At 51.6% G+C, this 27,724-nt stretch overlaps 1 protein-coding gene across 2 annotated transcripts; it reads left to right on the top strand.

The window, feature by feature from the left end:
• Positions 1–384: 384 nt before the first annotated feature.
• On the top strand, positions 385–26,367 carry SMAD4 (SMAD family member 4). 2 transcript variants are annotated; one of them, XM_051803706.1, is made up of 12 exons: positions 385–547; positions 9,826–10,198; positions 11,153–11,327; positions 11,745–11,774; positions 13,363–13,578; positions 15,243–15,362; positions 15,514–15,624; positions 18,084–18,134; positions 19,995–20,178; positions 21,100–21,268; positions 22,492–22,630; positions 24,888–26,367. In XM_051803706.1, the coding sequence occupies exons 2-12, from the start codon at positions 9,950–9,952 to the stop codon at positions 25,097–25,099; spliced, it is 1,656 nt and encodes a 551-aa protein (XP_051659666.1). In that variant the 5' UTR covers positions 385–547; positions 9,826–9,949; the 3' UTR covers positions 25,100–26,367. The 2 variants fall into 2 exon arrangements, with proteins under 2 accessions (XP_051659666.1, XP_051659667.1); XM_051803707.1 differs by lacking the exon at positions 15,243–15,362.
• The last annotated feature ends 1,357 nt before the right edge of the window (positions 26,368–27,724 follow it).

Below are 27,724 nucleotides of genomic sequence, written 5' to 3'. Positions count from 1 at the left end.
GACAAGGCGGGGATGGGTCACAGCGTGGACTGGATGATCCGGGAGGGCTTTTCCCACCCGAATCTCTCCGCCATCGGTTGGAGCCGCGCCGCTGCCCCCCCGGCCGCTCACCCGCGCGCCCTCCCCGCGGCACCGCGGGACCCGCCAACCATAAAACCAACGCGGCGCCTTCGCGCCCGCCCGCGCCGCTCCCCGCCGGCGCGCAGGCGCGGCGTGACCCGGATGTGGCGCGTGCGCGGCGGGGCCCGGACGTGTCGGGGCGGCCGCGACAGCGACACAACAACGACGCGGCGGCGGGAGCGGCGGGAGCGGCGGCGGGGACAGCGGGGACAGCGGGCACCGCGGGCACCGCGGGCACAGCGGGGCACAGCGGGCACCGCGGCACAGCCAGCGCCGGGGGCCGGCCGGCGGCCCGCGCCCCGCTGCCCCTGCGAGCGCCGCCCCGCCCCGGCCGCGGCCCGCGGAGGGGAGGAGGGGGCGGAGGCCGCGGGCCTTCCCCCGCCCGCCCCTCACGGCGGGCCCGGGCCGCGCCCGCGCAGCGGCCCAGGTACCGTCCGCGCCCGGCCCCCGCCCGCCCCGCCGCGGCTGCCGGGCCCTTCCCCCGGCCCCTCCCGGGAGCTTTCCGGGGACCCTTCCCAGCCCCCTTCCCGGCCCCTTCCCCACCTCCTCGGCCCCTTCCCCACCTTCTTCCTCGTCCCTTTCCCCGCCTTCTCGGCCTCTTTCCCCACTTTCTTCCTCGGCCCCTTCCCCACCTTCTTTCCCCCTTGTTTCCCGGCCCTTCCCTTTCATCCCCCCCGCCTTTCCCGGTCCCTTCCCTACCCCTTCCCCCTCTCCTTCCCCGTCCCCTTCTCCCCCCCTTTTCCCCCACTCCTCACCCCTTCCCCGCCTCCCCGCCTTCCCTCGCCGACAAAATACAGGAACACATTCCCCCCTCCCCGCTCCCTCGCGCCCCCAAACTTTTGGTGTTATTTTAGGCAGCTGTGCAGCCGCCCTGACCCCGCTGGGGGGAAAAAAAACTTATCCCGCTGTCCTCGCCTTCCCTCCCCCCTCCCCTCCCCTCCCCTCCCCGGGGTGGTTCCGTGGGAATCTGCCGCGTTATTTGGGGCCGCAGGGAGCGGCGCTGCGAGCGGGTTTGGGGGCACAAAGGGGTGTCAGTCAGGGGTTATTCTCCCCAGGTCCCGGCGGGTTTGGGGGCACAAAGGGGTGTCAGTCAGGGGTTATTGCCCCCAGGTCCCGGCGGGTTTGGGGGCACAAAGGGGTGTCAGTCAGGGGTTATTGCCCCCAGGTCCTGGCGGGTTTGGGGGCACAAAGGGGTGTCAGTCAGGGGTTATTGCCCCCAGGTCCCGGCGGGTTTGGGGGCACAAAGGGGTGTCAGTCAGGGGTTATTCTCCCCAGGTCCCGGCGGGTTTGGGGGCACAAAGGGGTGTCAGTCAGGGGTTATTGCCCCCAGGTCCCGGCGGGTTTGGGGGCACAAAGGGGTGTCAGTCAGGGGTTATTGCCCCCAGGTCCTGGCGGGTTTGGGGGCACAAAGGGGTGTCAGTCAGGGGTTATTCTCCCCAGGTCCCGGCGGGTTTGGGGGCACAAAGGGGTGTCAGTCAGGGGTTATTCCCCCCAGGTCCCGGCGGGTTTGGGTTTGGCTCTGGGGGAGGCGGGTGGCCGACGCGGGCGGGTCGCGGGGTTTGTGGGGTGCGTGGTTTGTGGGGTGCATGGTTTGTGGGGTGCGTGGTTTGTGGGGTGACCCGGCTGCGCGCCGGGTGTTGTGTCACTTCGAGCCCAAAGCGAGCTGTTGCACACCGGGCGTCCCCGGACACAGGGCGGGACTGTGGCCTTCCCGGACCGCCCCGGTGAGGAGTGCCGCTGTCAGCAGGGCAGGGGGACTGGTCCGGGCCCGGCGTCACCTGTGACACTGCGGGGCTGCCGTGCCGCGGACCCTCTGCTCGGCACTGCAGGTCCGTGACACACACACGGTCCTGCTCCCGATGAGGAGGCAGCCCGTCCTGCCGGCCCTCCTCTCTCGCCTTGCCGCTGGAAGGAAGGAAGGAAGGAGTGTCTTCTCCTTCGCTCTGCGTTCGTGGGCCTCCCCGGCTTTGCTTGTTGCATAAGCACGGGCGTTTAATATCGGTGCGGCAAGTTTGTTTCAAAGGGGAGCAGAGTTGCTTCGGGAGAAGCACGGCTGTCTCCGGGGCTGATTAGGATTCCCTTATTAAGGAGGTGGCTCTTTACATAACGCGTTCAGGCCCGGCCGGCAGGGATGTGAGTTTTGGGAGGAATCAACAGATTTGGTGGAGAACAGAGGTGCTGAGAGCAGATCCGGTCAGGGGCCTTGCCGGAGTTTTAGGGCTCTGTTTTTCTGTGTCGTTGGCCTAGTGAAAGACTCCAGTTTTGGTTGGGGCTGGAATTTTCCATGCTTGCTTTGCCCAGAGGTGATTTTTTTTTTTTTTTTTTTTTTGGGTAAGCTCAAACAAACGCAGGGAACATTATCCCCGGTGCAGATTACAGCAAAGAGCAGATGTTATCTAATACACCTATCGCTGGGGTACTGAAACCAGTGAGAAATCACACCACTTCTGCCCAGGCAGGGCTCCACTCTTCCTTTTGGTGCCTGGTGCAGCCACAGTCGTTTCCTCTGCCTGTGAGGTTTTGGCAAATTACTGTTTGCCCTGCCAGAGGGGTTGGTCTTGCAGGATCCTCTGAGTCCAGGTTTGCTCTGTCATTCCACAGGGCAAAGAATTCCAACCCCTGCTGCTCCCTGAGCGTGGTGTCTCCCAGGTTTTCACCTCCTCCCAGGTGATGGGATGAGGAGGGGAGCTGAGGGGCTGGGTCTGAGTCGTGGGAACAGTAGCAGAGTAGTCTGTGTGGTGTAACATGCAGGTCTTCCTTCTCTGACCATACAGAAGCCTGTATTGAAAAGAGGAGTTGTTTTGTTGGTTTGTTTTTTTTTTTTTTTCCAGCTGTGTGCTTTCACAGAAATAAAACTTAGAGAGAGGGGACGGGGGAACAAATGTGTGGAACTAAACTTTCTGTGCGCAGTCACACCGTCCCAGTAGTGCCACCTTTTCCACCGTGTCCTGCCCCCCGTGCACTCAAAGGCAGGGATGTGTCTTTGCTGCTGTTTTTAGAACCTGGAGCCGGGTTTTAAACCCCCGTGCAGCAGGAGGGTTTGCTCCCTCGGCAGGATCAGCCCCCGGCGCGCTTGGGAAGCGCCTCTGGAAGCAGCTGGAGCGCACAGGTGGGGGCTGGGAGGGAGCAAAGGGACGGGTTTCTCCCGCAGAGGAATGGCTGCTCCCGCTTTCCAGACGCGGGTTTACGTTGGGGTGAAGCAGTTGCTGCTCAGAGTGGTCTTAAAGCTCTTCTCCAGTTCCTTTTTATGCTGCCCTGTGTGTCTTAAGTTTTGGTAGCTACTGTGACAGCGAGGCGAGCAGAACTGATACTGATGATTCAGATAGAAGCACAGAAATAGTGTTCTGGGGAGTGTTAGGCTCTTGCTGTACGGAACAGAGGGAGTGCAGTGCCTCCTCTGTGCTCTCTCTCTTGCTCCTTAATGCTGATTGTTCTTATGTCTTCTTGCAAACATTTTGTTCCTGTTCACCCTTTGGGCAAGTAGATAATAGTCTAATGTGCTGGAAAGTATCTGCAGTTTAATCACTTATTCATATCTCCATCAGATCATGGGCTGCCTTTTGTTTTACTGGTTTATGGATTTTTTTCTTTATCGTGTTTTACCATAAAACTCCTGCCCCTTTGCATTATTAAACAGCAAAACCCCGTGGTGATGTTCTGGTGGTTTAAAAGCCATCAAACCTGCACGCTGCTTCCCTGACATCCTTGTGTTTGTCTAATTTTGGAGGCAGCAGCTTATGCAAGAGCCCTCCTTGTCCTTTATTGGTGTGAGATGTTTTAGCGAGATGTCAATTTGCACACTGTTCCAATTAGCCAGTCCATTGCTGCCTGGTACCAGAATGCTGTGGGTCTGTGTCTGGGGTGGCTGTCACTGATAAACCCCATCCCCAGAGCACCAGGGGCAGCTTCAAGCCAGCAGTTCTTGTTTTTCCTTAGGCGTACTCCTCCGGAAACTGCCTCTGTGTTTGCAGCCTGGAAACGCGTTTTCGGTCTTTCCAGTGCATTTTGCATTAATTCATTCCCCCCCCACCCCAGTATATGCATCCTCTGCACTTCCTGAGGCACCACAGGGCTCCATCTGACCGTGATCTGTCTCTGTGACTGCAACATGCATGCTTTTATGCTTTCATTTCCTTTTTGCTTTTATTTCTTTTTCCTGGAGGGCCGTGGTGGTAACGTTCACCTAAGTCGTGGCTCATCACCGAGGGGGGGGGATGTTCTGCCTGCAGATTTGCTGACTTTGCCCAGACCCTTTCTGCAGTGTGTGTGTTGTGATGGATCGTGGCCAAGGTGTCTCAGGATTTATGGCGTGGGTAGAAGCCCAGGGAATGCCACGGGACACACGGATTCCCTGTTTGTGCCACCAGCCCTCACACGGGCGCGCTGGGACTGGGAATTCTCGGGCTCCTGTGTGGACATCGTGTCACGGAGCGTTTCTGCATAGCTGCTGCTAGAAATCTGTGCTCCTGTTACTTGGAACGGAGCGGTGCAGCTGGAAGGGGCCTGCAGTGATCGTGTAGGGATGATCTTTGAATTCTCTGGGGTGACACAAGGCTGCTTTCTGAGCAGCCTGTGCGAAAGGATGGCAACCCTCTCTCTGCCTCGCTGTTTTAAAGGCTTCCTGGGCCCCAGAAGTGCCACGTTAGCACGTGTAAAACCTTTTTTTTTTTCTTTGATTTTCACTTCACAGTGAATTTCTGTCTGAATTTCCATCACGAGGGTTTATTTATTTATTTCGGTGCGTGCGGCCACAAGTCCATCTCGGATTCTTCTTTCTGGCGTGTCAGTGTGTGTGCTGTGCATTCCCCTGTCGCGTCCATCAGCCTTCCCACCAGCACCACGTCTGTATGTGGAACCTCTTTCTCCACAGAAAGCTTTCCCTTTGCAGCCCTGACACCTGCAGGATCTGTTTTTCCCGTTGTGCCAAGGCCGCGTTATATTTCTTAACTGTTTTTTTGTTTTGTTTTGTTTTTTTCCCCTCTTCAAACGCTGCAATCAGCGTCCTGGTTTTTAAAACGAGGTGTCACCTGATCCCTCCTAGTCACACTGTTTCTCACACAGTTCGCCCAGTGAAACACAGGGGAGTCTCCCAGGGGCCTCAGGCGGTCTCAGGTTTGGAAAACACTGGTTTTGCTGTGGGAAGTGAAGGAGTGCAACACACACATGCTAAAAGAGCAACGTGGAGGGGGTGTGTGTGTGTGTGTGTGTGTGTGTGTGTGTGTGTTGGCCTTCTGCCCGTGTCTCAAAAGTAATTATCCGGTGGCATTTGGGCTGTCACATTTTTAGACTGGGTTTCTTGGTGAACCTGATCCCTCCCCAGCTGCCATTGGCTCCAACCCCCACTGTAAGTGAGCGGGGTCGTGTGTGTGTGTGTGTGTGTGTCAGTGCCCGGCCCGGATTAGCTGCCTTGCCTGGGCTGTGGGGTTGCTGATGGCCCGGATCGTATTCCTCGGGGTTACATCCCTGGCTCCCAGCTCCATCCGTAGCTGCCCCGGTCTGTCTCTCCTTTCCTTTCCGCGTTTGGGGCTGATGGTTCTTTCTCCCCAAACTGCGGCTTCTGTGGGAGGAGAGGGGGAGGGCAAACCTCCTGCGAGGGTGCAAACTGCTCGTTTGCGGTGTGAGTCCTTTTTAAGGGCCCGGGTTCCTAACTTCTCGGCCAGATCACAGCGCTGGAGACGGGAACTGTGTGGAGGAAGGGATTTTTTCAGATCGGTTTCAGGACTTGCTTGGCAAAAACACTTCCACAGGGGTTTGGGTGAGGTCTTCGTGTTATTTTGGCAGCCCCCTCCCCTTGTGTCTCGGAGGAGCTCTTGCACAGCTGTAGTAACACCCCTGTGAAAGCAAGGAAATTAATGCCATGTGGGGTTTTTCTTTTTCCCCATCCACCAAAATCAGAAGGACTCTCTTCTCTTTCTGAAACCCCTGTGCCTTTCTTAGACCGTGTCTCCGTGTGCCTGCCTGCTTTTCTGGCAAAGAACTCCAAACTGAAACGTACCTCGGCAGCTCTCTGGCCTCCTGTGAGGCCATCCAGGCGATCCTATCTCTTAAATGCCTAATTTGCTGCCCCGAAGAGTTGCTGCAGGTATTTGGAAGCCGTGCCCTCACGCTGTTTTCCTTACCCGTGGTTTCTGGCATGTAAGAGCCCTTGTTCTTAGGCTGTGCTAGCCCGTAACGCTGCCCTGCTGGTGCAGCTGAGGGGACACTGTCAAACGAGGTGGGATATTAAGTGTCTGTTCCCATAAAAGTGTTGTTTGTCCCCCCGTGTGCTTTTTGTGTGTTTTCTGGCTGACCCGGGGGCGCCCTGTTCCCCCAGAAGGGAAATGCTGTCCTGGGGGCTCCGAGCAAGGTCCTCGCAGAAGGTTCTGGGCGTTCACCCTGTCCCTGCTTTCTAATCATGCCCCTAAAATAATCAGTGTTCTGAGGGACAAGGTCTCAGTTGGTCTGAAAACAGTGGAACAGTTTGGGTCAGCGTGGTGCCTGTTTTGCATTCCTGTCCCTAAGGGAGGTATAAATACAGGGAGGGCACTGGTGTGAGAGCTCAGCAGTGGTACTGCCACCCTAGGTAAGTCCACACTACGTTCTTTTTGTCTCTCAGATTTAGCTCCTCTGCAGAGGTTCTTATTCTGGTGCCAGTACTTGAGGCTGTTGTAGAACACTGGTTGTTGTTTGCTTGTTTTGTAATTCACTTGTTAATTCTTAGTTGTGGAAATAAATCGCTTTGTATTAGGTAGTGTCAGGGAATTGGTGAGGTTGGGAAAGATCTTTAGAATCACGGAGTCTGAATGTAATCAGGTACTTTTCTGTGACTTTGTGACTTGTTAGCATTTTACATCAGCTTGTGCCTTTATTTTTAGTCAGTTCTGTGTGCATCTCACCAGAGCAAAAGGGTGAGAAACACCTTTTTGTTCCGTGGTGGGTGAAGCTGAGAGCTTGTGCTGTGACCTCCTGCTGCTTTCCTCATGTTCCCTGTCTCTTTTCTCTGCCCCCTTTCCCCCACCAAAGCACTCACTCACTCCTGTTTCCATCACATTCCTGATTAGGGGGAACTGAGGAGATCTTTGCTCGACTTTGCATTTGGCCCCGTGTATTCCCCTGAGCTTGGGCTGTGGTGTGGGGTCGCCTCCTCAGGCAGGGGGTGTGCCGAGGGGTGAGTCTGAGCATCCCTTCTCCCATCAGGGTGGATGTGGCATCCCACGGGCACGGTGTTGTTTGGCAGAACACCCCCTGAGGCCGGGCAGGAGCCTCGTCTCCCGAGGCCACCTCCTAAAAATACAAGGCACTGGGACTGCGTTCTGCTTTTATTTGCACGCATGGGAGCCGCGTAGTAAGGGAGGTGTTAAGGCACCTCTCGAAAGTGTGACTCGGGCAGGGGTGGGCTCGTGGAGCCGTTTTGAGAGGAACTGAATCTGTGGGGTGCGAAAAGCCGGCTCGCCGGCGGAACAGCGCCGAGGAAACGTGTCACGGCATTGCTCAGCGTCCCCCTCTCCCCCGGGCACCCAGGAGCTCTGCCCGGGGCACTGCTGGGTCACACCGGCAGCCCGTGGCAGCGCTGGAAACCCTGAGCAAGTGGCCTGGCTCTCAAAAAGTGCTGAGCTGTCGGGAGCTCCCGCTGAGCGCGGTGGCAGCCGGAGGGGGGGTGACTCAACGTTTCTGGAGATAATTCCTCTTGAATCGGGTTTTGTTTGCCTGATCCCAAGCCCTCCCCAAGTCGCCAGGCGAGGTTCTCATTCACGGTTTCGAGGGGCGTGGGAGATGGAGCCGCGTGTCTAATTTCAAGCGTGTCTTTATTTGAAGCTCTTCCGGCTAAATCGCTTTATCGGGCCGCTCGTTTGCCGTTTGCGTGTTGCACATCCATCTGGGGGTGCTGCTTTGTGTCTGAGCAGAGCCATGCTCTAGCTGGCAGGCTCCTGCAGATCCGTGGATCTGCGAGGTTGTGAGCGATCTGTAGGAGCGTGGGTTGCCATGGAGAATGACTGGCAGGTAGAGCTCGAGTTTTGAAAAGGGGCTTGTCGAGTTGAAGCGCATTAAAAAAAAAAAAACAAACCAGGGGAGGGAGAAACTCTTAACAGCTAGGTAAAATCTGTGATCTAACTCAGACTTCTTACCCTTTGGGAGAAATTAGGTGTGCGGAAGCGTCCTCATGAAAGAAGGAGAGCGTTGAGAAAGGAGGGAGGGGGAAGGATCTGCGCAGTTTTGGGTTTGTTTTTTTTTTTTTCCTGTTGTGTACCAAAGTGTGATGCATCCGAGTCGAAATCGTGGAAGACATTAAACGAGGAAGGGTTCGTGTGTCCTTTTGTGACGGTGCCGGGTTTGTGCTGCAGTGTTCCTTTTACCAGGAGGGGAGCCAGGGCCTCCCCACTGCGATCTGTGTGGTGCCCCGAATCGCTAAATCAACGCTCCGCTCTCGCTCCCGTGCGACGCGTTTCTGTTCCCAATAAATACCTGCTACTCCCGTACCTCCAGTAACATGGAAAATTCCAGGGCAGTAACAGGTTGTGTTCCTCGGGTATGATGTGAGCAGGCCTTTTTCACCCCACCCCCCCGAACTCTTGAAATCGGATATACTGTATTTACATTGTCGAGAACAGCGTGGTAGTTTCAGAAGGGCTTATGCTTTAAGCTTAGTAAACACAGTAAAATCACTTCTGTGTGTTTGCTGCCGGTGTCCTAAGGAAGGCAGAGCCCGTAGCTGGTGACTCCCCGAAGCCAGACCTGCTTGAAGAACCGAAGCAGCTTTTTGGCAGCGTTAGGCTCCTCCTCTGTGGCTGCACAGAACCCGCCGTCCTGTGTTTCTGGGTGAAGTGTAGTAATTAGCTCGTTCAGAACTGAGAGAATCAGGCCAGCTCTTTAAACTAAAGGAAGCTTCCAAAGGATGGGGGTCTGCTGGCTGTGAGAGCAGTGACTTCATGACCAGAAACCACTGCAGGTCCTTAACAAACGGGGAGGGGAGGGACACACACACACACACGCTCATCCCTCATCTTGTATTTGCTGTAATTAGGGCAGTTCTGTCCCAGACAATTTGGAATTGTGACAATTTTTTAGTGACTTCAGTTGCTTTGCCTTGATCCAGAAGAGGCTGGATACAAACAATTAAGGACAAACGTTGGGATTTTCGTGTCTAAAGATACACACAGTACTGATTTACTGAAATGTCTCTCGAGCTAATGGCCAGGTGCAGTTTTTTTGCCTTTCTGATTAGCAAAGAGAAATAGAGTTAGTCCGAGGTCAGAACATAGCTGAACTATGAACAGGGTTATTAAATAAAGGTGGCAGATGATTCTGGTGTGCATTCATGCTTCTTCACTGTTCAGATTCCCTTTAAATCAATGCCCCTTGACTCCCAGTCAGTGTTCTCACTTGGTTTCATTGTCACCGTCCTCCTTTTCCTGACTCATTTAATGACCCTTCCCTTCCTGTGTGTACATACTATAGGTGCACATGTATACAAACTTATCATCTTTATTTAAATATTGTTACTAGGGGAAAAATGAATCTTGTATCTGAAAACTGTGCAAGCAGTGTCTTAAGCATGTTTTGGCTACCACGGGACAAGCAATGCAGTTTTTTTTTCGTGTGCTTTTAATATCCTGCACTTAAGCTTGAAAATAAGAGGAGCAAAAAAACCACAGACTTCCTTAGAAAAACATGATCTGCAATTTGTCAAAAAAACCAATTCTAATGCAGATATTTTTTTCCTCCTAGGTTTTACCCAAGGGACAGTACATCTAACCCTTAACTTGGATCATCTCTTGTTCATCAGCCTGAAAGTCGTAACAGCCCCCAAAACTGACATTTGACCCGAAAGAAAAAAAAAAAGCTGTGACAAATGGACAATATGTCTATTACTAACACGCCAACAAGTAATGATGCTTGTCTGAGCATTGTTCACAGCTTGATGTGCCATCGACAAGGTGGAGAGAGCGAAACTTTTGCCAAGCGCGCAATCGAAAGCTTAGTTAAAAAGCTGAAGGAGAAAAAGGATGAATTGGATTCTTTGATTACAGCCATAACCACAAACGGAGCTCATCCTAGCAAGTGTGTTACAATACAGAGAACGCTGGATGGGAGGCTTCAGGTCAGTACAAGTGAAAAAACACCAGACGTTTTCCTCCCGCTGGAGCTGGGGCGCAAGTGAGCGGCGCAGGTTTCCCCGGAGTGTTGAGGGAGGGTAGCTCTTCTCTTGCACCCCCCTCGCCCCTGTTTGTAGGCTTGTTTTGTGGCTGGAGCTCTGGACTGGCCGCAGTGGTTGCTGTTTTTTTTCCCAGAAGGAGCAGAAGGCGTTGGATCAGCCGTTCTAAACGAGCCTGTGCGTGTGTCACGTAACAGATCCGGCTGGCTCATCCCCTGTTCTCACTGCAGGCTTCTCTGAGCTCTGTGAAGAGAGGCCCGTGGTCCCTTGCTGGGGCACTCCAAGGAGTCTGCACTGGGGGTTTGCACCGTCAGGGCTCAGTCCCTGTGCAGCTGGGGTTGTGGTCTCCTCGTTCCAGGGCAGATGTCATGTTTGCTGGCTCTAGCTTTTCCCTCTACCCTAGACCCATTTCCCCCCCCCCCCAATTTATTTATTTAATTTTTTTTTCCCTTCAGCATAACGATTGGCATCCTTCTGCTTGTAAATCCCTTAAAAGTGTAGCTCTAGTGCCTCGTTCCTCTTCTCCCTGGGGCACAGCTCCTTCACGTGAGGAAGGTGACCACACGAGCTACGCTGAGCACAAGTTCTGCTTCTGCCATTTTGCATCCAGTGATTTTTTTTTTTATTTTTTTTTTACTTAAGAACCACCCAGTGTCGACTTAACTGTAGCAAAACCCTCATGGAGATTTATTTCTGCTGATTGCAGAGCTCGGGTAAAGCGTACACCACCTTTTTTTATGCACCTATATACATATATATATATATTTTGATGGCGGAGTGAGGGTGTGTTGCTGTTTGTCCCCCTCCCAGCTTTCTCACTCTGTGAAGTGAAAATGCCTTTTGTGAGACGAAAATGCCTCTTGCTACCTTCCCAATCAACTTTTGTGTCTGGCTTTTTAGGTGGCTGGTCGCAAGGGATTCCCTCATGTGATTTACGCCCGTCTTTGGAGGTGGCCCGATCTTCATAAAAATGAACTCAAGCATGTTAAATATTGTCAGTATGCTTTTGACTTAAAATGTGACAGTGTCTGTGTAAACCCTTACCATTATGAGCGTGTAGTGTCGCCTGGCATCGGTGAGTAGACTCTTGATTTAAAATGGAACAGTGGGAATTGAGTTGTGAGACGTTTTTCAGCGTTAGAAAACGCAGGCTCGAGTCAGAAACGTTAACTTTTAGTGATCTGGTTACAAATTGCTCCCGTGCTCCCGTCCTTGTTCTGCAGGGAGTTGTTCTTCTGCCTTTTATTTATCCTAAATTTGAAGGAAGGGGGTCGTGGCTCTTGTTTAAGCCTTTCTGTTGGCTTTGCACACAGCTCCTGGAGTTGATGTGTGTCCCAGGGATAACTTAGCCTGGAAACTTGTGCTGTGATGGAGGGGGTCTGATAAGTGAGGTCTGCAGTACTAATCTTTAAAGGCTTGCAACTGATTAAACACTTTCGAAGATTTGTGTATATAATCCTCCACAACCCCTTTTTTTTTCTTATCTTTAAAGATCTATCAGGGCTGACTCTACAGAGTTCTGGTAAGTAGTTCTGGCTGCTGCTGCATTTCTGTGAGCACAAACTGTGTTAAAACCCTGCAGTAGGTACAGGGTTTGTTCCCCTGTCTCTCTGGGAGGGAGTATCAAGAGCAGATGGCGGTGCATTTGTCTCTCTGGCTCTGGAAAACCAGCCGAGGAAGTGTTCATGAGTCCTTTAAATTGCCTAGGCAGCGTGTGAGAGGCAGGTATTGATAAATTCCTCAAAGGGAGGCCTCAGCCAAGCTGGTGCCTGCATTCTGCGTTCATTGCCTCCGACTTGTAAAGCCAAACAAACAAACAAAAAGGGGGAAAACAAAAAACCTTGAACGATGCTAATTAATATAAAAAGGACACCCAAAACCGTGTGGATTGACACGCTGGTTAATGGAATTGGGAATAAATGAACGCTTGCAGTTTAATTAGCAGTTGAAGAAGAAAATGGTAAAAATTCTGCAGTTGACTGCAGGGGCCTAAATACTCTTGCTTCCCCTGAAACCTGAGAGAAATTGGACGTTAAAAATGCCCGATGAGCGTTGTTCAGGAATCCGAGGTTGCGCCTGGTAACCGCTTTTATTTCAAAACCGATTTCATTCTCCTTCCAGAACAAATTCACAGAGAAAGAAATCCGTGTGACCCGGTGGTTTTTAGCAAAAATGACTTGAAACCCCCCAAACTACCCATCAAACTCGACTTCACAAGTTTTAACCTGTGCGCTCATCTCTGCTAATTTGTACCTTTACTCCTGCCTTCTGACAAACGACCCTTTTGTGCAGAGCCCGAGCTCACCAGCCAGCAGTTAAATGCATCACTGAGTGCTTCCTTGTGTCTCCTGCCCGCTGGTTTTCCCACCAAAAAAAAATTACTGTCAGGTTTTTTAACATCGTTTTAGGCGAGCGCAGGAGCTTGATGTGGCGCGAGGGTTTTGTTTGGACAGGCTCAACAGCAAATACAGAAATAAGTCACTGTAGTGGCAGTGGTGGTGGTTTCCTTAGGCTGCATGTGGAATACCCTGGGTTACTGGCTGCTGTTGTTAAATATGGAGCAGCTTTATGGGGTCTTTGAATTTGAATTTAATGTTTCTAGTCGATTTGCGTGGGAGTTGCCTGAAATTACTCCAGGGAGATGCATGAAGTTTTTAGTGCTGTGCTCGTGAATTATGTTTTTTCGTGAGGGGCTTTATGTGTGTTCTTGCTTGTACGCTAAGAATTGGCTTGTTAGCTGGCTGCCTTAACATTCGTTTAGTTGCTTGACAAAAAGCATGTTTTTCCCTTTTATTAACCGTGTCCGATCAAATAATGATGGACCACAAGACAAAACGCTGCTGAAAGTCTGCTGCCTGTGGGACTAAACTGCTTGCCTGAGAGCATTAAGCAAAATAAACAGCTTGCTTTCCCATCCAGCCATGCCTCAAAATTCCCCGCTGCCGGCTCGGAGCTGTTTATTTGTAATTTAGAGGAGTGCTTTGGCAACGCTTGTGCAGTTTAAGTCCTCCAGTTTCTAATGGCTTCGCTATTGCTCGAAAATAGCGCAGTTTGTGCCGAGTGCTGGGGGTGGTTGGGTGTGTGCTGAGCCCCTCTGTGTGTGTCCACAGCTCCATCCAGCATGCTGGTGAAGGACGAGTACGTCCACGACTACGAGGGGCAGCCGTCGCTGAGCTCCGCCGAGGGACACTCCGTGCAGACCATCCAGCACCCACCAAGTAACAGGGCCTCGACAGAGCCTTATAGCACCCCAGCCATGTTAGCTCCCACTGAGGCTAGCACTACCAGCACCACTAATTTTCCCAACATTCCCGTGGCTTCAACAAGTAAGATCATCGAGATTGACGCGGGAACGCTGTGAGAGCGCCGGAGCTCAGAGGGGCTGAGCTTTGCCAGGGCAGATCCTGCAACGGCAGCCGTGCTGCTGCTGCTGCACCACGCTGATCAAAGCGTGTGGCGATACGATCTGAGAGTTAAAAGCCGGGCTTTAACCTGGAGCAGGGTGACCCAGCCTTGTTTTCGGGGCCGCTGGCGCGAGTCTTACGAGGCTGTTCCGGCCGTGCCGAGGTTCAGTGACAGAATGTCAGAACCTCCAGCAGGGCGTTGTGGCTGTTGCTGTTGATCGCTGCAGAAATGAAGTTATTGTCTTGTGACAGCAGCAAGCAGAACAGCAGACGGGTAATGCTGTCAGGTGGCAGAATCAGGAGATTTTAAGGCAGTTTCTTTAGTCTTCCAGTTTTGACTTGGTTATTTTTACCAAGGCCCGCTGTGCCACCCAAGTGGCAGCCCTGGTTGGCATTTCCACGAGTCTGCCTTGAAGTTTTTCCTTTCTTTCCTCTGTGTGAGTTTGGCACGAGTGGAAGGAAGAGCCTGGTGTCCCAGCACCACAGCTCACAGCAGAGCAGTTACGTGCACTGCAGCCCTCAGGCAGGGGCACCACAGGGTTTGGAGGGGTTTCCCCTGAAGGACCTGGTGTGAATGGGATTGATTTCGTTTTACCAGATCTCAGTTATGTTTTCCTAACGTTCTTCAATTTTAGCTGGCAGCTTTTTTTGTTTGTTTGTTTGTTTTTTGTTTTTTTCCCCCCTAAAGCCAAGGATGGGGTGGCCAAGCTGAGATGTGATGCCTGTGTTTGTCTCCAGCAGAGGAAAAAAAAAGGATAGGCAGTTAACTGTGTTGCCTTTGCACAACAGTTCGTAGTCAGTAACTTTTTCTCATCGCTGCTATAATTGCTGGAGCCAAGTGGGCGGGAAAAAAAAAAAAAAAAAGCTAATTTTTAGGTTTTAGTTCAAGTTCTCGATGTGTTAGATTCTGCTAGCCACACCAGTTTGAGAGTGCAAGTGTACTTGTGAAACTGCTGATCAGTTTAGAGTTAATGGCTGAGCTGAAGCCTTTTGAAGTCAAATCCCGCTAGCCTGCTGTGAAATATCTGTAATTTTACTTTGAATGTAAGACAATTCTTGAAATATTTATTTGGGAGAAAAAAGAAAGCACAGCAGCTTTCTGAGGAAGGAGTCCAGTGATGTATGCAAGCTCTGTTGGAGCACTCTTTGTAAAAGTAAAGTGCTGGTCAGTGTGTTTTGGAGGAACATAAGCTTTAAGTGAGTGTCCTCCTTAGGAACAGTAGTTAAAACATGCTTGAAAACAAGCAGCTTGTTGGACCTGCTGTTGGCCTGTTTGGATTCACACCAAACCTACTCCCAGTAGAAGCTGTGGCACCTCTTTTTCTTTCCTCTCAAACTGCAGGGTGAGATGTGACCAAGACAAAAGGTGTCAGAGTCAAAATTGTCTGATGGCAGAGCATTTTGGTTCAGGTTTCCCAAGACACTCTGGCGGGTGGAAATTAAAATACTTGAAACCAGACTTTGTAGGAACTGTGTATTTGCAGTTGCCCTTAGTTTGGGGTGTATTTTCCTACCCAAGTAGTGCTGAGCTCTTCTTAATTAAAATTTTGGAACGTTCATGAATAGGTAGTGTGTTCTTTTACCAGGTCAACCTACCAGTATATTGACAGGTAGCCATAGTGATGGACTCTTACAGATTGCTTCAGGGCCTCAGCCAGGAACTCAGCAGAATGGGTTTACAGCTCAGCCAGCCACTTACCACCACAGTGAGTATTCACATACGTGCACTCCTCTTAGCTTTCCAAAACCAGTTCCCGAAATGCTCAGCAGGAATATAGAGGAATTAGAAGGGAGACGCGGAGAAACCCCCCTTAAAAACCAACCCGCTGCTCTCTCTGTCTCTGTTTTTCTCTCCAGACAGCACCACGACCTGGACTGGGAGTCGGACGGCAGCCTACACACCCACCATCCCTCACCACCAGAACGGCCACCTGCAGCACCACCCGCCCATGCACCCCAGCCACTACTGTAAGCAGGGCTCACACACACACCCCCCCTGCACCCACGGCTCTCTGGGCTGGGGGGGTCATGTGCTGGTCTGGAGGTGAACTGGTGGGGAAAGGAACCCAGCTCCAGGGAGGGATCATAAGTCGGAGTAACAGTTTGATAAAACAGTACAATAAGTGTGGTTATGCAGACAAACAGTTGGGTTTAACCCACAGAACCCAAGTGCATAGCCCAGCACCCTGGGGCATGAGCAGAGTGGTGTTAGTTGGGACCCCCCTGAACCCAAAGCAAAGGGAGAGGGGAAAAAACTGTTGGTGAGAGGGCTGGTGCAGTCTGGTCAGGAGTGGTGGTGCAGTCTGGTCAAGAGTGGTGGTCTCAGTCTGGTCAGGAGTGGTGGTCTCAGTCTGGTCAAGAGTGGTGGTCTCAGTCTGGTCAAGAGTGGTGGTCTCAGTCTGGTCAAGAGTGGTGGTCTCAGTCTGGTCAAGAGTGGTGATTGCAGTCCAGTCGAGAGTGGTGGTGCAGTCCGGTCAGGAGTGGTGGTCTCAGTCTGGTCAAGAGTGGTGGTTGCAGTGTGGTCAAGAGTGGTAGTGCAGTCTGGTCAAGAGTGGTGGTCTCAGTCTGGTTGGGAGTGATGGTGCAGTCTGGTCAAGAGTGGTGGTCTGCAGTCTGGCTGAGAGTGATGGTCTGCAGTCTTCCTCTGGATCCCAGGAGTGGTTAAAAAAGTCCCAAGACCCCAAGATTATATATCCTGCAGTTCAGGCAGGAATGCCCAGTCCCTCCCTCAGGACGGGGAGTTCCACACTGGGTATGAGGACAAAAAACACTCTCCTATCTCCCAGGCCTCTTAACACCCAGTTACTTTCCTCTGCAGACACCGAGGAGTCAGGGCTGCTCTGGGCAGAGGGTGTAAATGGTCTGTTGATAACAGTTTCTGGGCAATGGCATGGAAGGCTCTAGAACACACAGTTTTGGGTTACACCCATACAGGGATGAACTGGGCCCAGCTGTTCTAACTAGGACAGCTCATTCCTGCTCCTCCCTTACCCCCCACTCCTCCATCTGTGGTTACAGAACCACCATTACCCCCCTTACTGTGTTCTGACAGCCTAGAGCTTGAGGGTCCTCCCTCTGCTGAAGCAGCAGAGGTAGAAACTCAGTTGTAGTGACACCCTATATATTCACATCTCTCACTACACCTAACAAAACCAGCCTTTCCTTCCTAAAACCTCTGTTCTTAAAGCTCTGCAGTCCTGTGCTAAGCCTTTCCCTGGCAGAAAAAGGAAGCTGATTCAGCACGGGTATATATTTTTTTTTTTTTCCCCTTTCAAAACTTGGAAATTCCTGGCTGTCTTCATTTTCTGGAGGTTTTTTAGAAGACCTGTGTCCGTGCACACTTGCCAGTTTAAAAGAACTTCCTGGGGCATTGTGCATGAAAGCACCTGTCAATAAAAGTGGTCTTTGCCACAGCCTGACCCACGAGTGCATCAGCACACAGAGCTGAAAATCTTTTCCATCTACGAAACAGGACAACAGTCTCTCCTGTTTTAAGGTAGAGGAGATGGGAAGGGGAAAAAAAAAAGTGATCAAACTTCTAGTGGAGGTGTGCGTGGCACAGTTGATGCGTTACAAGGGTTTTATATGAGTTTTCTAAGTTTTGTGGCAGAAAGCTAGAACAGCTCTTTGTTTTCTAACCCAGTGTTTATTTATTAGAATATCCCCCTTATTAGAACATACAGTACATGTTCTGATACAGATCACTGGCATGCAGCAGTCAGTGGAGGAGAGCACATACTGTACATCAGTGTTAGAACGACCTTTCAGCTTGTCTCTACAAACAAACCTGCGGTGCAGAGACAATTATTACATTTTATTGCTCTGTTCTGTTGGGATCCCACTTCACTGATCGTTATTATCTGTGAGGAACATGCCGGGGTGGAAAAAGCTCCGGTGGTGCCGTGGGTACTCCATGGATGTTTCCCAGTGCACGTGTCTTTCCGTGGTTAATATTTGGGACTGGTTAATATTTGGGACTGGTTAATATTTGGGACTGGCTGGTGGTGCCACACTGAGCTTTCCTTGGCTGTTTCTCACTTCCCCGAGTTGCGTGTTTCACACCTACCCGAGTTGTGCCTGCTTTGACATCTTGTTGCAAAAGCTGCTGCTGCTCACAATACTGTGTTTGAGCCTTCCCTCCCTGCAGCCTGTAAGGGACCCAGTCAGTTCATAAAGGGAAGAATCTGGCTCGTACCAGGACTGTATTCAGTATATTTTTTTTTTTACTTCAGAAAATGAGTTCTCTGGGGCTTTTTTTCCCATCTCGAGGGACTGTCTCTTATGGTCGAGTCCACAGCATGCTGGGCAGCTTGTTCTGTGATGGAGGAAACTTAACGGAGTGTGATTTATTTCATAGGAAAACAAGCTAAGAAAGAAAACCTCGTTTTTTCCTGGTGTAAAACGAATTGCATGTTTTGTTTTTAAAGGGCCAGTTCACAACGAACTCGCATTCCAGCCTCCTATATCAAATCATCCTGGTGAGTGAACTCTTAACATGTGATACTGATATTGAGATATATATATATAAAAATATGCTAATATTGTGAGAAGGAGAGGAACCGTGCTGTGACAAATCTGATTTTGAGTTTGGACATCTCTGTTGGAGCGGAGACCTGCGTAGTTGAAAAGCCCAAAAGTTTATTCCCTGTTTATTCCTTGGTCCGTTACTAGGGCAGTACCAGGAATTAAACTGCTGATAGTTGCTGGCTGAACCTTGACTGTAGCTAAATCGTATTTCACAGGGTTTTTTTAATGTTGATCTTTCACCCCGTTGATTTCATCCCACTGAGTCCTCCCAGACAGGAGCAATTTATTTGAAGATAAACCAGAAGGAATTGAGGCACCTCGGTTTAATTGTTTTCTGATAGAGCCAGAACAGTTCCTTAAGGCGAGCGAGTGTGCTGTTTGTTGGGGGGTGCTGCCTGTGGTGTGGGAGGATCAGTGGCAGCACTGGGAGAGCTCTCCTTCCCCTCAGCTTCTCGGGGTTTTGGGGCATTCCATCATGTTCTGCTCCTCCTGCTCTGGGTGCACTGTGGTGCTGATACAGTGACAGGACGGGGGGAGATGGCTTACCACTGGCAGAGGGGTTATATTAGATATTGGGAAGAGATTCCTGAGGGTTCTGAGGCCCTGGCACAGGTTGCCCAGAGAAGCTGTGGCTGCCCCTGCATCCTTGGAAGTGTCCAAGGCCAGGCTGGACGGGGCTTGGAGCACCCTGGGCTAGTGGAAGGTGTCCCTGCCCATGGCAGGGGGTGGAGCTGGATGAGCTTTGAGGTCCCTTCCAGCCCAAACCAGCCTGTGATTCCAGGACTTCCTTTACCCTCCCCGACAAGCACGTCCCAGCTGTGTTACCCTTTTGTGAAAACGGGTCCTCACAGTCACCAGCAGTGCCGAGTCCCCAGAATCCCCAGTGGCTGCAGCTTGTGACAGCTTCAGGTTTTAACGCCTCTGAGGAGAGAAACTGCACAGCGAAAAGCACACACAGCACACCGCAGGAGGCTTGACAGGCCAGATGCTCCCAGGTGGCACAGAAACAGCAGACACCCGTGTGCAAAATCACCCTGCCTCCTCTGCCAGGTTCCGTCACTTAACTCGAGGGTTTGGGTTTCAGTGGAGCCCTCCGGGGAGTCTGGGTCTTCCTTCCTTTGCAGGCAGCCCTCTTTCCTCTGCAGGCAGGTTTTCAGGCAGCCAGGAGAAGTTAAAAGGCACCTCTTTGCTGTGAAAACACGCCGTTTTGTTCTGCCCCCTCTCTTAATTCCTCCAGGTTTTGTCCCATCCCCGACTCTGTGTGCAGACAAGATCAGGGTGTGTGATCTTTGATGTGTGCTTTTTTCCCCCCTGTTGCCCTGCTTTCCACATCCAGTTCCCTTTGCAGGGAGGGTAGAGAGATCCAACTTCACCTGGGAGGTGATTCCCCCTGTATCTCAAAGCCAGATCTGTTTCAGAGTTAGTTCCTGCCGGCCCAGCCAGGCGTGGGCATAAACGTGCAACTTCCTTATACTTAAAGCTGTGCCTATGAAGTGCAGGAGTGCAGGTGGCTTACAAAATCCAGCTGGAATTAGGATACAAGCACAAAAACTTGTAAGATCTTAGCTGCAGAAGCCTCCAGCACTGACGTGTGCCCAGACAGAAACAACAGGCCCGTGTTTGTCCCCGTGTGTAGTATTGTATTCTTCTGTGTCGCAGACGTGCCTTTGTCTGTCAGAACCCGCTTAAGTGAACGTGCACTCCTCTCTGGACGACAACTGCGGTTTGCAGAAGGCTTAATTGATTGTGTGGGGTGGATTTGTAGGCCTTTTTTTGCGCCCTTCAGTCGGTTAACTGTGAGTGTTCCTCAGCCCCAGAGTACTGGTGTTCGATCGCGTACTTCGAGATGGACGTGCAGGTCGGGGAGACGTTCAAGGTCCCCTCCAGCTGCCCCATCGTCACCGTGGACGGATACGTGGATCCTTCTGGGGGAGACCGCTTCTGCCTGGGCCAGCTTTCCAACGTGCACAGAACAGAAGCCATAGAGAGAGCGAGGTACCCCCGAGAGCTCCGGCTGCCCGTGGGATGGTGGCCGTGCTTTTTTTTTGTCTGCGGTGTGTGGGATCTCCAGGGCGGTGTGTGTTTGTCTGGGCTGACTTACCTTGGAGTTTGTGTCTCTGGGATGGTGAGCTGTGTGACAAGAGCCCTGCAGAGGCCTTGCAAGCCTCTCTCTGCTTTGCTTCCAGAGGCTCTGCTTCGGGGATAGAATTAGCGACTCGTGCCGTTAGACTCGTGCAGTTAGGTGTGCGGGCTGAGTGCTGGCTCTCCACACCACGGGGTGGTGTGAGAAGGGCTGCAGCACAGAGATTTGTCAAAGGAGCAAAGGGAGGTTCATAGGGAGCTGTTGGGTTTTCATTCTCCCACCGTACTTAGGCTGGGCTTTGATGTGGAAGCACAGAGAGCTGAAGCAATCTCGCGGCTTTTCTTCCCCCTCTTTGAAAGGAGAAGGAAGAAAAACGACTCCCTGTCTCCGTAAATGTCACGTTGTGACAATCAAAATGTTAGACTGTGATCCAGACAAACAGTTCTGCATTAAAATGTGCCTTTTTTTTTTTAATGTTCTTGAGTGACTTTCCGTAAAAAAGCACTTGTGGGACTTTACACTTCTGAGCCCGTTTGGTGTCCTGGCCCTGTGCTGTCTGCCATTGTGGTAGTTGCTGATCAGATATCTCTGCTTCTGCCTTCTGTGTTTCCCACAGACCTTTGCATGACTTCACAGGTGGGTTTTCATTTCTCAGGTCCACGTAACTAGGCACTGACTCACCCCTAAACCAACAGCTCCGGTTTCAGATGCGCGCGGGGAGCGCGAAGCTGCGGCGCCGCAGGCGGGAGGGAGCTGCTCGTGTCTCCTTTGGCCTGAACACACGGGTGCATTGGCTCTGTTTTTCTTTTTTTTCCCCCCCCCCCTCCCCAAAGGTTGCACATAGGCAAAGGGGTGCAGCTGGAGTGCAAGGGGGAAGGCGACGTGTGGGTGCGGTGCCTGAGCGACCACGCGGTGTTCGTGCAGAGCTACTACCTGGACAGGGAGGCGGGACGCGCCCCGGGGGACGCCGTGCACAAGATCTACCCAAGTGCATACATAAAGGTTGGTCTGGGGGCTCCAGGGTTGAAAACTGGGGGGGGGTGGGGGGGGTATTTGGCTCCTGGAGGTGTTAGGGAGGCGCTGAAATAGGCGCTTCAAAAGAACGGCCTGAGAATTGCGCTTGGGGCGACCTGTAAAAACCGCCCCAAGCTGGACGTGTCGTGGGGGTACTGCAAGAGTAAGTTCATCTTGTGTTTCATCGCCACATTGCCAGCAGTTTCTTGTGGTTTTAGGTCCAAACCAGCTGCTGCTGGGATTTTTAGCACAGGTTGTGTCAGCTTCTTCTCTCCGAAGCGGGGAAAACACGTGTGAATTCAGTAGGAACGTGAAGTGTGTTTTGAGCTGGTTACGGAGAGGGAAGTGATCCAGAGATCGGGGGAAGCTGCGTGGAAACAAAGTGTTTTGGGGAGGTCCTCAGTTGGGCACACCTCTGCCAGGCTTTAAGCTTTATTTTGGACAAAGCCACGCTTGTGAAAAAATCGGTCTTGTGTTAAACTGCTTGAAAACCTGCGGTGGGTTATTTGTTTTTAATCGTCGGTTTTGCAGGCAGGTTACTCAGTGAAGGTGAAAGAAACCCCAACAGCCTCTGTGTACGAGCCTTCTAGTGTGAGAACAGAGTTCCTGAGCGTTAATTGATGGCAGATAGTGATTAGTGATCACAAAGGTGCAGGATGCCATCAACCCAAAACCTGCAGCTTCAGTCCTGTCAGCTGCTGGTATTTCTTTTGAATAGACTAGCACAGTTCAGTGAAGCAAAGCTGTTCGGTTCATTTATTTGTTTGTTTGTTTTGTTATTTATATTCATATTTTCGTTTATTTCTGTGTTTTGTTTCTTGGCTTTTTTTTTTTTTTAATTTATGCGCCTATTTTCTGTAAGTCCAGGGGTTTGCCTGGAAAGCAGGAATACAACGAGGCTGTAGCATCCTTCAGCCTGTGACCCTCCCTGCAGCCATTTCCAGAGCAGGCGCTGCTTCAGGCAGGGTCTGGTACTGCCGGTGGTGGTGACATCACGGGAAGAACCTCTGAGGGATCGGCTTAAAGGGGTTATTGCTGCTGGAAACGAAAGCAGCCAGGGAAGGTTCGCTTTCACCCCGGCGTGTGGTGGGACCGCAGGAGCCGCTCTGGGAGCGCAGGAAGGCTGCGGGGGGGTGGGGTTCGGGGAGCTCTGTCCCGTGTTGGTTCTGACGAGCCTGACCGGTTCGGCGTTTCGGTGTTTTCACTCCCAGGTGTTTGATTTGCGCCAGTGCCACCGCCAGATGCAGCAGCAGGCTGCCACCGCCCAGGCTGCCGCTGCCGCTCAGGCTGCCGCCGTGGCAGGGAACATCCCCGGGCCGGGATCCGTGGGTGGAATCGCCCCAGCCATCAGTAAGTGCCTCAGGCAGCTCCCTTTGCTTTTGTTCTCCTCACCTGAAAACAGTGGGAGTGCTTTCACTTCAGACGGAGGTGCTTCGGGCTGCTCAGACCCCAGATTGAAAAGCCATCTTTGGTGCCTGGGCTGGTAAAAATGTTGCTGAAAACAACGGGGATTACTGGGCAACTAAAGCCCTTGACCAGGTGTGTAGAAAAACTTAAGATCCTCAGAGAAGAGTGTGTGAGAGTGTTTTTCCCTTTCTTTAATATTTTTTTTTTATTAGTCTATGCTGGCGTTTTCTTAGCTGCTAAATTCTAGATCCTTGAAATCGTTCCTGAAGCACCTTTAAAAGTGAAAGTACTTGCATGTCTCGGTCTGCTTTGTGTGCCACAGTGTTTTCTTGGTTCCTTGTCTTGCCATGTGCCTCTTCCCGACTGCCCTACGAATTGTTTAAGGCATTTTGAGGAATGTATTAAACCTTTTTTTTTGTCTTTTGCCTTAGCCGTGCTGGCGAATTGAAGCTTGCCAGCTGTATTTATTTTTGTCTTTTTGTTTTACTGGCTGTGAGCAGGGTCATTTTGCTAATCCAGCTTCCTGCAGGTGACCAGCCTGAGTTCCTACACTGAAAATGCAGCGTTTGGCAGACCTCAGGAATAACTGTTTAGTGACTGTGCTTCCTAAAGAGGGTTTACATGCTTTGTAAGGCATTTGGGTTTCATCCTGTCTGCTTTATGTAGGTTTAGCTGGGGTGTTGGGAAGGAATTCTTTGCTGGCTGTGAGGCCCTGGCACAGGTTTCCCAGAGAAGCTGTGGCTGCCCCTGGATCCCTGGAAGTGCTGGAAATCCAGGTTGGATGGGATTTGGGCTAGTGGAAGGTGTCCCTGCCCGTGGCAGTGGGGTGGAACTGATGGTCTGTGAGGTCCTTTCCAACCCACCCTTCTGTGATTCTCTGATCACGGAGAGCTTTGTGTTTCAGCACTCTTTCAGGAGTGCAGAACACTGACAAAGATGTGTATTCCAGCACCCTTTCAGGGGTGCAGAACACTGACAAAGATGTGTATTCCAGCACCCTTTCAGGGGTGCAGAACACTGACAAAGATGTGTATTCCAGCACCCTTTCAGGGGTGCAGAACACTGACAAAAGATGTGTATTCCAGCACCCTTTCAGGGGTGCAGAACACTGACAAAAGATGTGTATTCCAGCACCCTTTCAGGGGTGCAGAACACTGACAAAGATGTGTATTCCAGCACCCTTTCAGGAGTGCAGAACACTGACAAAAACAGTGTATTTCAGCACCCTTTCAGGGGTGCAGAACACTGACAAAAATGTGTATTCCAGCACCCTTTCAGGGGTGCAGAACACTGACAAAGATGTGTATTTCAGCAGCACCCTTTCAGAACACTGACAAAGATGTGTATTCCAGCACCCTTTCAGGGGTGCAGAACACTGACAAAGATGTGTATTCCAGCACCCTTTCAGGAGTGCAGAACACTGACAAAGATGTGTATTTCAGCACCCTTTCAGGAGTGCAGAACACTGACAAAGATGTGTATTTCAGCACCCCTTCAGGAGTGCAGAACACTGACAAAGATGTGTATTCCAGCACCCTTTCAGGGGTGCAGAACACTGACAAAGATGTGTATTTCAGCACCCTTCAAGGAGTGCAGAACACTGACAAAGATGTGTATTCCAGCACCCTTTCAGGGGTGCAGAACACTGACAAAGATGTGTATTTCAGCACCCTTCAAGGAGTGCAGAACACTGACAAAGATGTGTATTCCAGCACCCTTTCAGGGGTGCAGAACACTGGCAAAAGATGTGTATTTCAGCAGCACCCTTTCAGGAGTGCAGAACACTGACAAAGATGTGTATTCCAGCACCCTTTCAGGAGTGCAGAACACTGACAATAGATGTGTATTCCAGCACCCTTTCAGGGGTGCAGAACACTGACAATAGATGTGTATTCCAGCACCCTTTCAGGGGTGCAGAACACTGACAAAAGATGTGTATTCCAGCACCCTTTCAGGAGTGCAGAACACTGACAAAGATGTGTATTCCAGCACCCTTTCAGGGGTGCAGAACACTGACAAAGATGTGTATTCCAGCACCCTTTCAGGGGTGCAGAACACTGGCAAAAGAAGGTGAGGAATGCCAGTGAACAGCAGAGGTCTGGAGGCGTGGGCTGGCCCTGTCCCCGTGCCGAGGGGGAGCTGTCCCTGAGCAGGCAGGGGACAAAGGGCCCGGTGTGACCACCCCACCCCTCCCGTGCAGGTCTGTCAGCCGCCGCCGGCATCGGCGTGGACGACCTGCGCCGCCTGTGCATCCTGAGGATGAGCTTCGTGAAGGGCTGGGGGCCCGACTACCCGCGGCAGAGCATCAAGGAGACGCCCTGCTGGATCGAGATCCACCTGCACCGCGCCCTGCAGCTGCTGGACGAGGTGCTGCACACCATGCCCATCGCCGACCCCCAGCCCCTGGACTGAGAGCCCGCTCCCCCGGCGCCCCGAGGGTGGTGGGGCTGTGAAACGTCGGCTCTGTTCCGTAATAACCCGGAGATAACGTTTTACTTCTGTTTCTGCTTAACCTCCCGGAAAAAAAAAAAAACAAAAAAAAAACAAAAAAACAACAGGTTTTAAAAATGTGTTTGCCGCCTTGCTCTCAGCAGGAAAGGAAAACCGAACGCGCGGAATTTTGGGGTTTCAGTTGCTTCCAGAACTTAAGTTTGTCGTGGTGACAGGGCTTCAAAAAGCGAAAGGTGGGCGCCCTTTGGAGGCCTCGCAGTGTTGGGTTTGTCCCTCTTGTTCCCTTTGAAACTTTTTCCTTCTCTATTGTGGCGTCTTGGTGATAAAACTTCACAGGAGCCTTTTGTACGCAGAATATATATTATATATATATATTTATATCTGAAATTTTCCTTCTGATAGTTACAAACATTTACCTTATAGGGCCTTTAAAATTCCAGCTGATTCGTGGCGTTCTGTTTTAGGGAATAGTAGTTAGCCAGGAAGACTTCTTTACTTTTGTCGATGACCTTGTTATGGTTTTTCCAGGTTAAAGCCTAGAAGCTGCCAAAAAAAAAAAAAAACAAAAACAAAGTGAGGGGATGACACGTAATGACATTGTCGGTTAAAAACTTCATCATTAGTGGTTTTTTTGGGGGTAAAAAAAAAAGAAAAAAAGAGATACCTTAGATTTTGTTTTTTAATTTATGCAGCCATGCGAGTTTTTTTTTTAAAAAAAAGAACACTAAAGGAGGTGTGGATACTTTCACGCTGGGTTGGGGTGCAGCAGCGTGGCTGGGGGGGGGTCACCTGTGTCTGCAGAGCTGCCACTGGAGCTGCAGGAGCGTATTTTCAAAATTACTGCTGACCTCCCTGACGTTTTGCTGGAGCAGAACCGGTCGGGTGCCTCCAGAATCGATCAGGGCGACACCCAGGACCCAGGCTTTGTGAGTTTTTTGGGGTTTTTTTTTTTTGTACACCTGTTCGCCATTTCCACTCGGGGCGAGATGGCAAACCTGTTTTTATGCCCCTCGGTTTGTATTTTGGAGAAAAGCCCTTAAATGCCACCGGTGACCGTGTCAACTGGCAATGACCTCGCGTAGGGAATTTACAGTAGGGGGAAAAAAACCAAAAAAAAACCAAGAAAACAAACAAAAAAACGTGCAAAGAGGCGTCGGCTGTACGACAGATACGATATGTATGCTTTCTCTCTAGCTAATAGTATAAATAAAAGGATGGAAAACCCCTGATTTATTTTTTTTTTTTTTAATGTATAAATTTAGTTTGCTCTCTGCTAACGCAGCTCCGCACCCTCCAAGCCGTGGATCCCTCCCCTCTGCAGGCCCAGCAGCAGCCAACAGTGGCAGGAGCTCGTGTGGGTTCAGACCTGCCAGGGAGCAGGTCCAGCTTTCCTCTGCTCTCACCGCTCCTCGATTAAAGCAGCGTCCCAGGGACACCTCTCCTTGGCTGTTTGGTGGGCACGAGGAGGCAGCAGGAGTTCCTCCCCTTGCAGCCCCCGTGCAGGGAGCTGGAGCTCAGTTCAGCAGGCACAGGAGGGCAGGGGCTCCATCCCGAGTCCTTGGAGCGCGGTGACGGAGGGACAGTCCCTGGGAGAGGTGGTGCAGGAGCTTTTGGCCAAGTTTCTGGCGCAGTGGCAGGGATCTGTGGAGGGCTGTGGCGCACGGCGTTCAGGTGCTGCTCTTCCCACGTGCTGGAGTTCCTGGGAGGGAAGCCAGGAGTCGCTGTTCTCTCTTGAGATGGATGGCTTTGGGATGATGGCCACAAATGGGTCGGTTTCTCTGTATTTTCGTGGGCTGTTGTGGCTTCTGCTGAGACCACTTTGTCTTTCCTCTTACGTGGCAGCTTCTCGATCTCTGGAGGAAGCAGTGTTTGCTTCTCTCAAGGCCTTCAGCTCAGGACCTTTTCCAGCCTCCTCTCCTTCCCAGTGGCCTCATTTCACCCAACCCCAGCTCGCCCCACGTCCTCGAGGGTCACCTTTGACCACATCCTCGGAGAAGCTCCTGAACCAGCAGCTCACAACACAGGCCTTGGTCTCGGGGGGAGACCCGGAGTGCCTGGCTGTGCATTCCTGTCGCCAGATTCTGTGGGAATCCGGGAATGTGGGAATCTCTGGGAATCTGTGCCCGGAGGTGCCCGGGCGTTTGGGAAGTGCCTGACCTTCTGGCTGATGAGCTGCTTGTTGCAGGCTCCAGGGGAGGCCCTGGGTTTGTTCCCTGTGTAGCTCTGCGGGGTGTTCATCGTGCTGGGTGGTCACACCCTGAAAAAAATCCGTGCTGGGTGGTCACACCCTGAAAAAACCCGTCTGTTTGGGCTGCTCTTTTCGCGGGTGTTCCGCAGGCCTCCACCTACAAGGGTGGCCACAGAATGTTCAGAGTGGAGCAACACCTGAACCCAGAACCCGCAGGCTGTCCATCAGGAGAAATCTGAGTGCTGTGTGAGGCAGTGAAGCCCTGGAGAGGCATTGTTCCCAGTCACAGCCGTCCTAAAGGCACAGTGAGATAAATCTCATCCTCAGTTCTTAACGCGCCTTCAGCTTAACTTTTGTGCTCTCATGACAAGGCATGAAAGGCAGCACACAATGGGTTG

The sequence above is a fragment of the Manacus candei genome, unplaced genomic scaffold (assembly GCF_025592945.1).
Source record: "Manacus candei isolate 608988 ecotype Guabito, Panama unplaced genomic scaffold, ASM2559294v1 h1tg000059l, whole genome shotgun sequence".
NCBI lineage: Eukaryota > Metazoa > Chordata > Aves > Passeriformes > Pipridae > Manacus > Manacus candei.
This window is presented reverse-complemented; position numbering and strand designations above follow the sequence as displayed.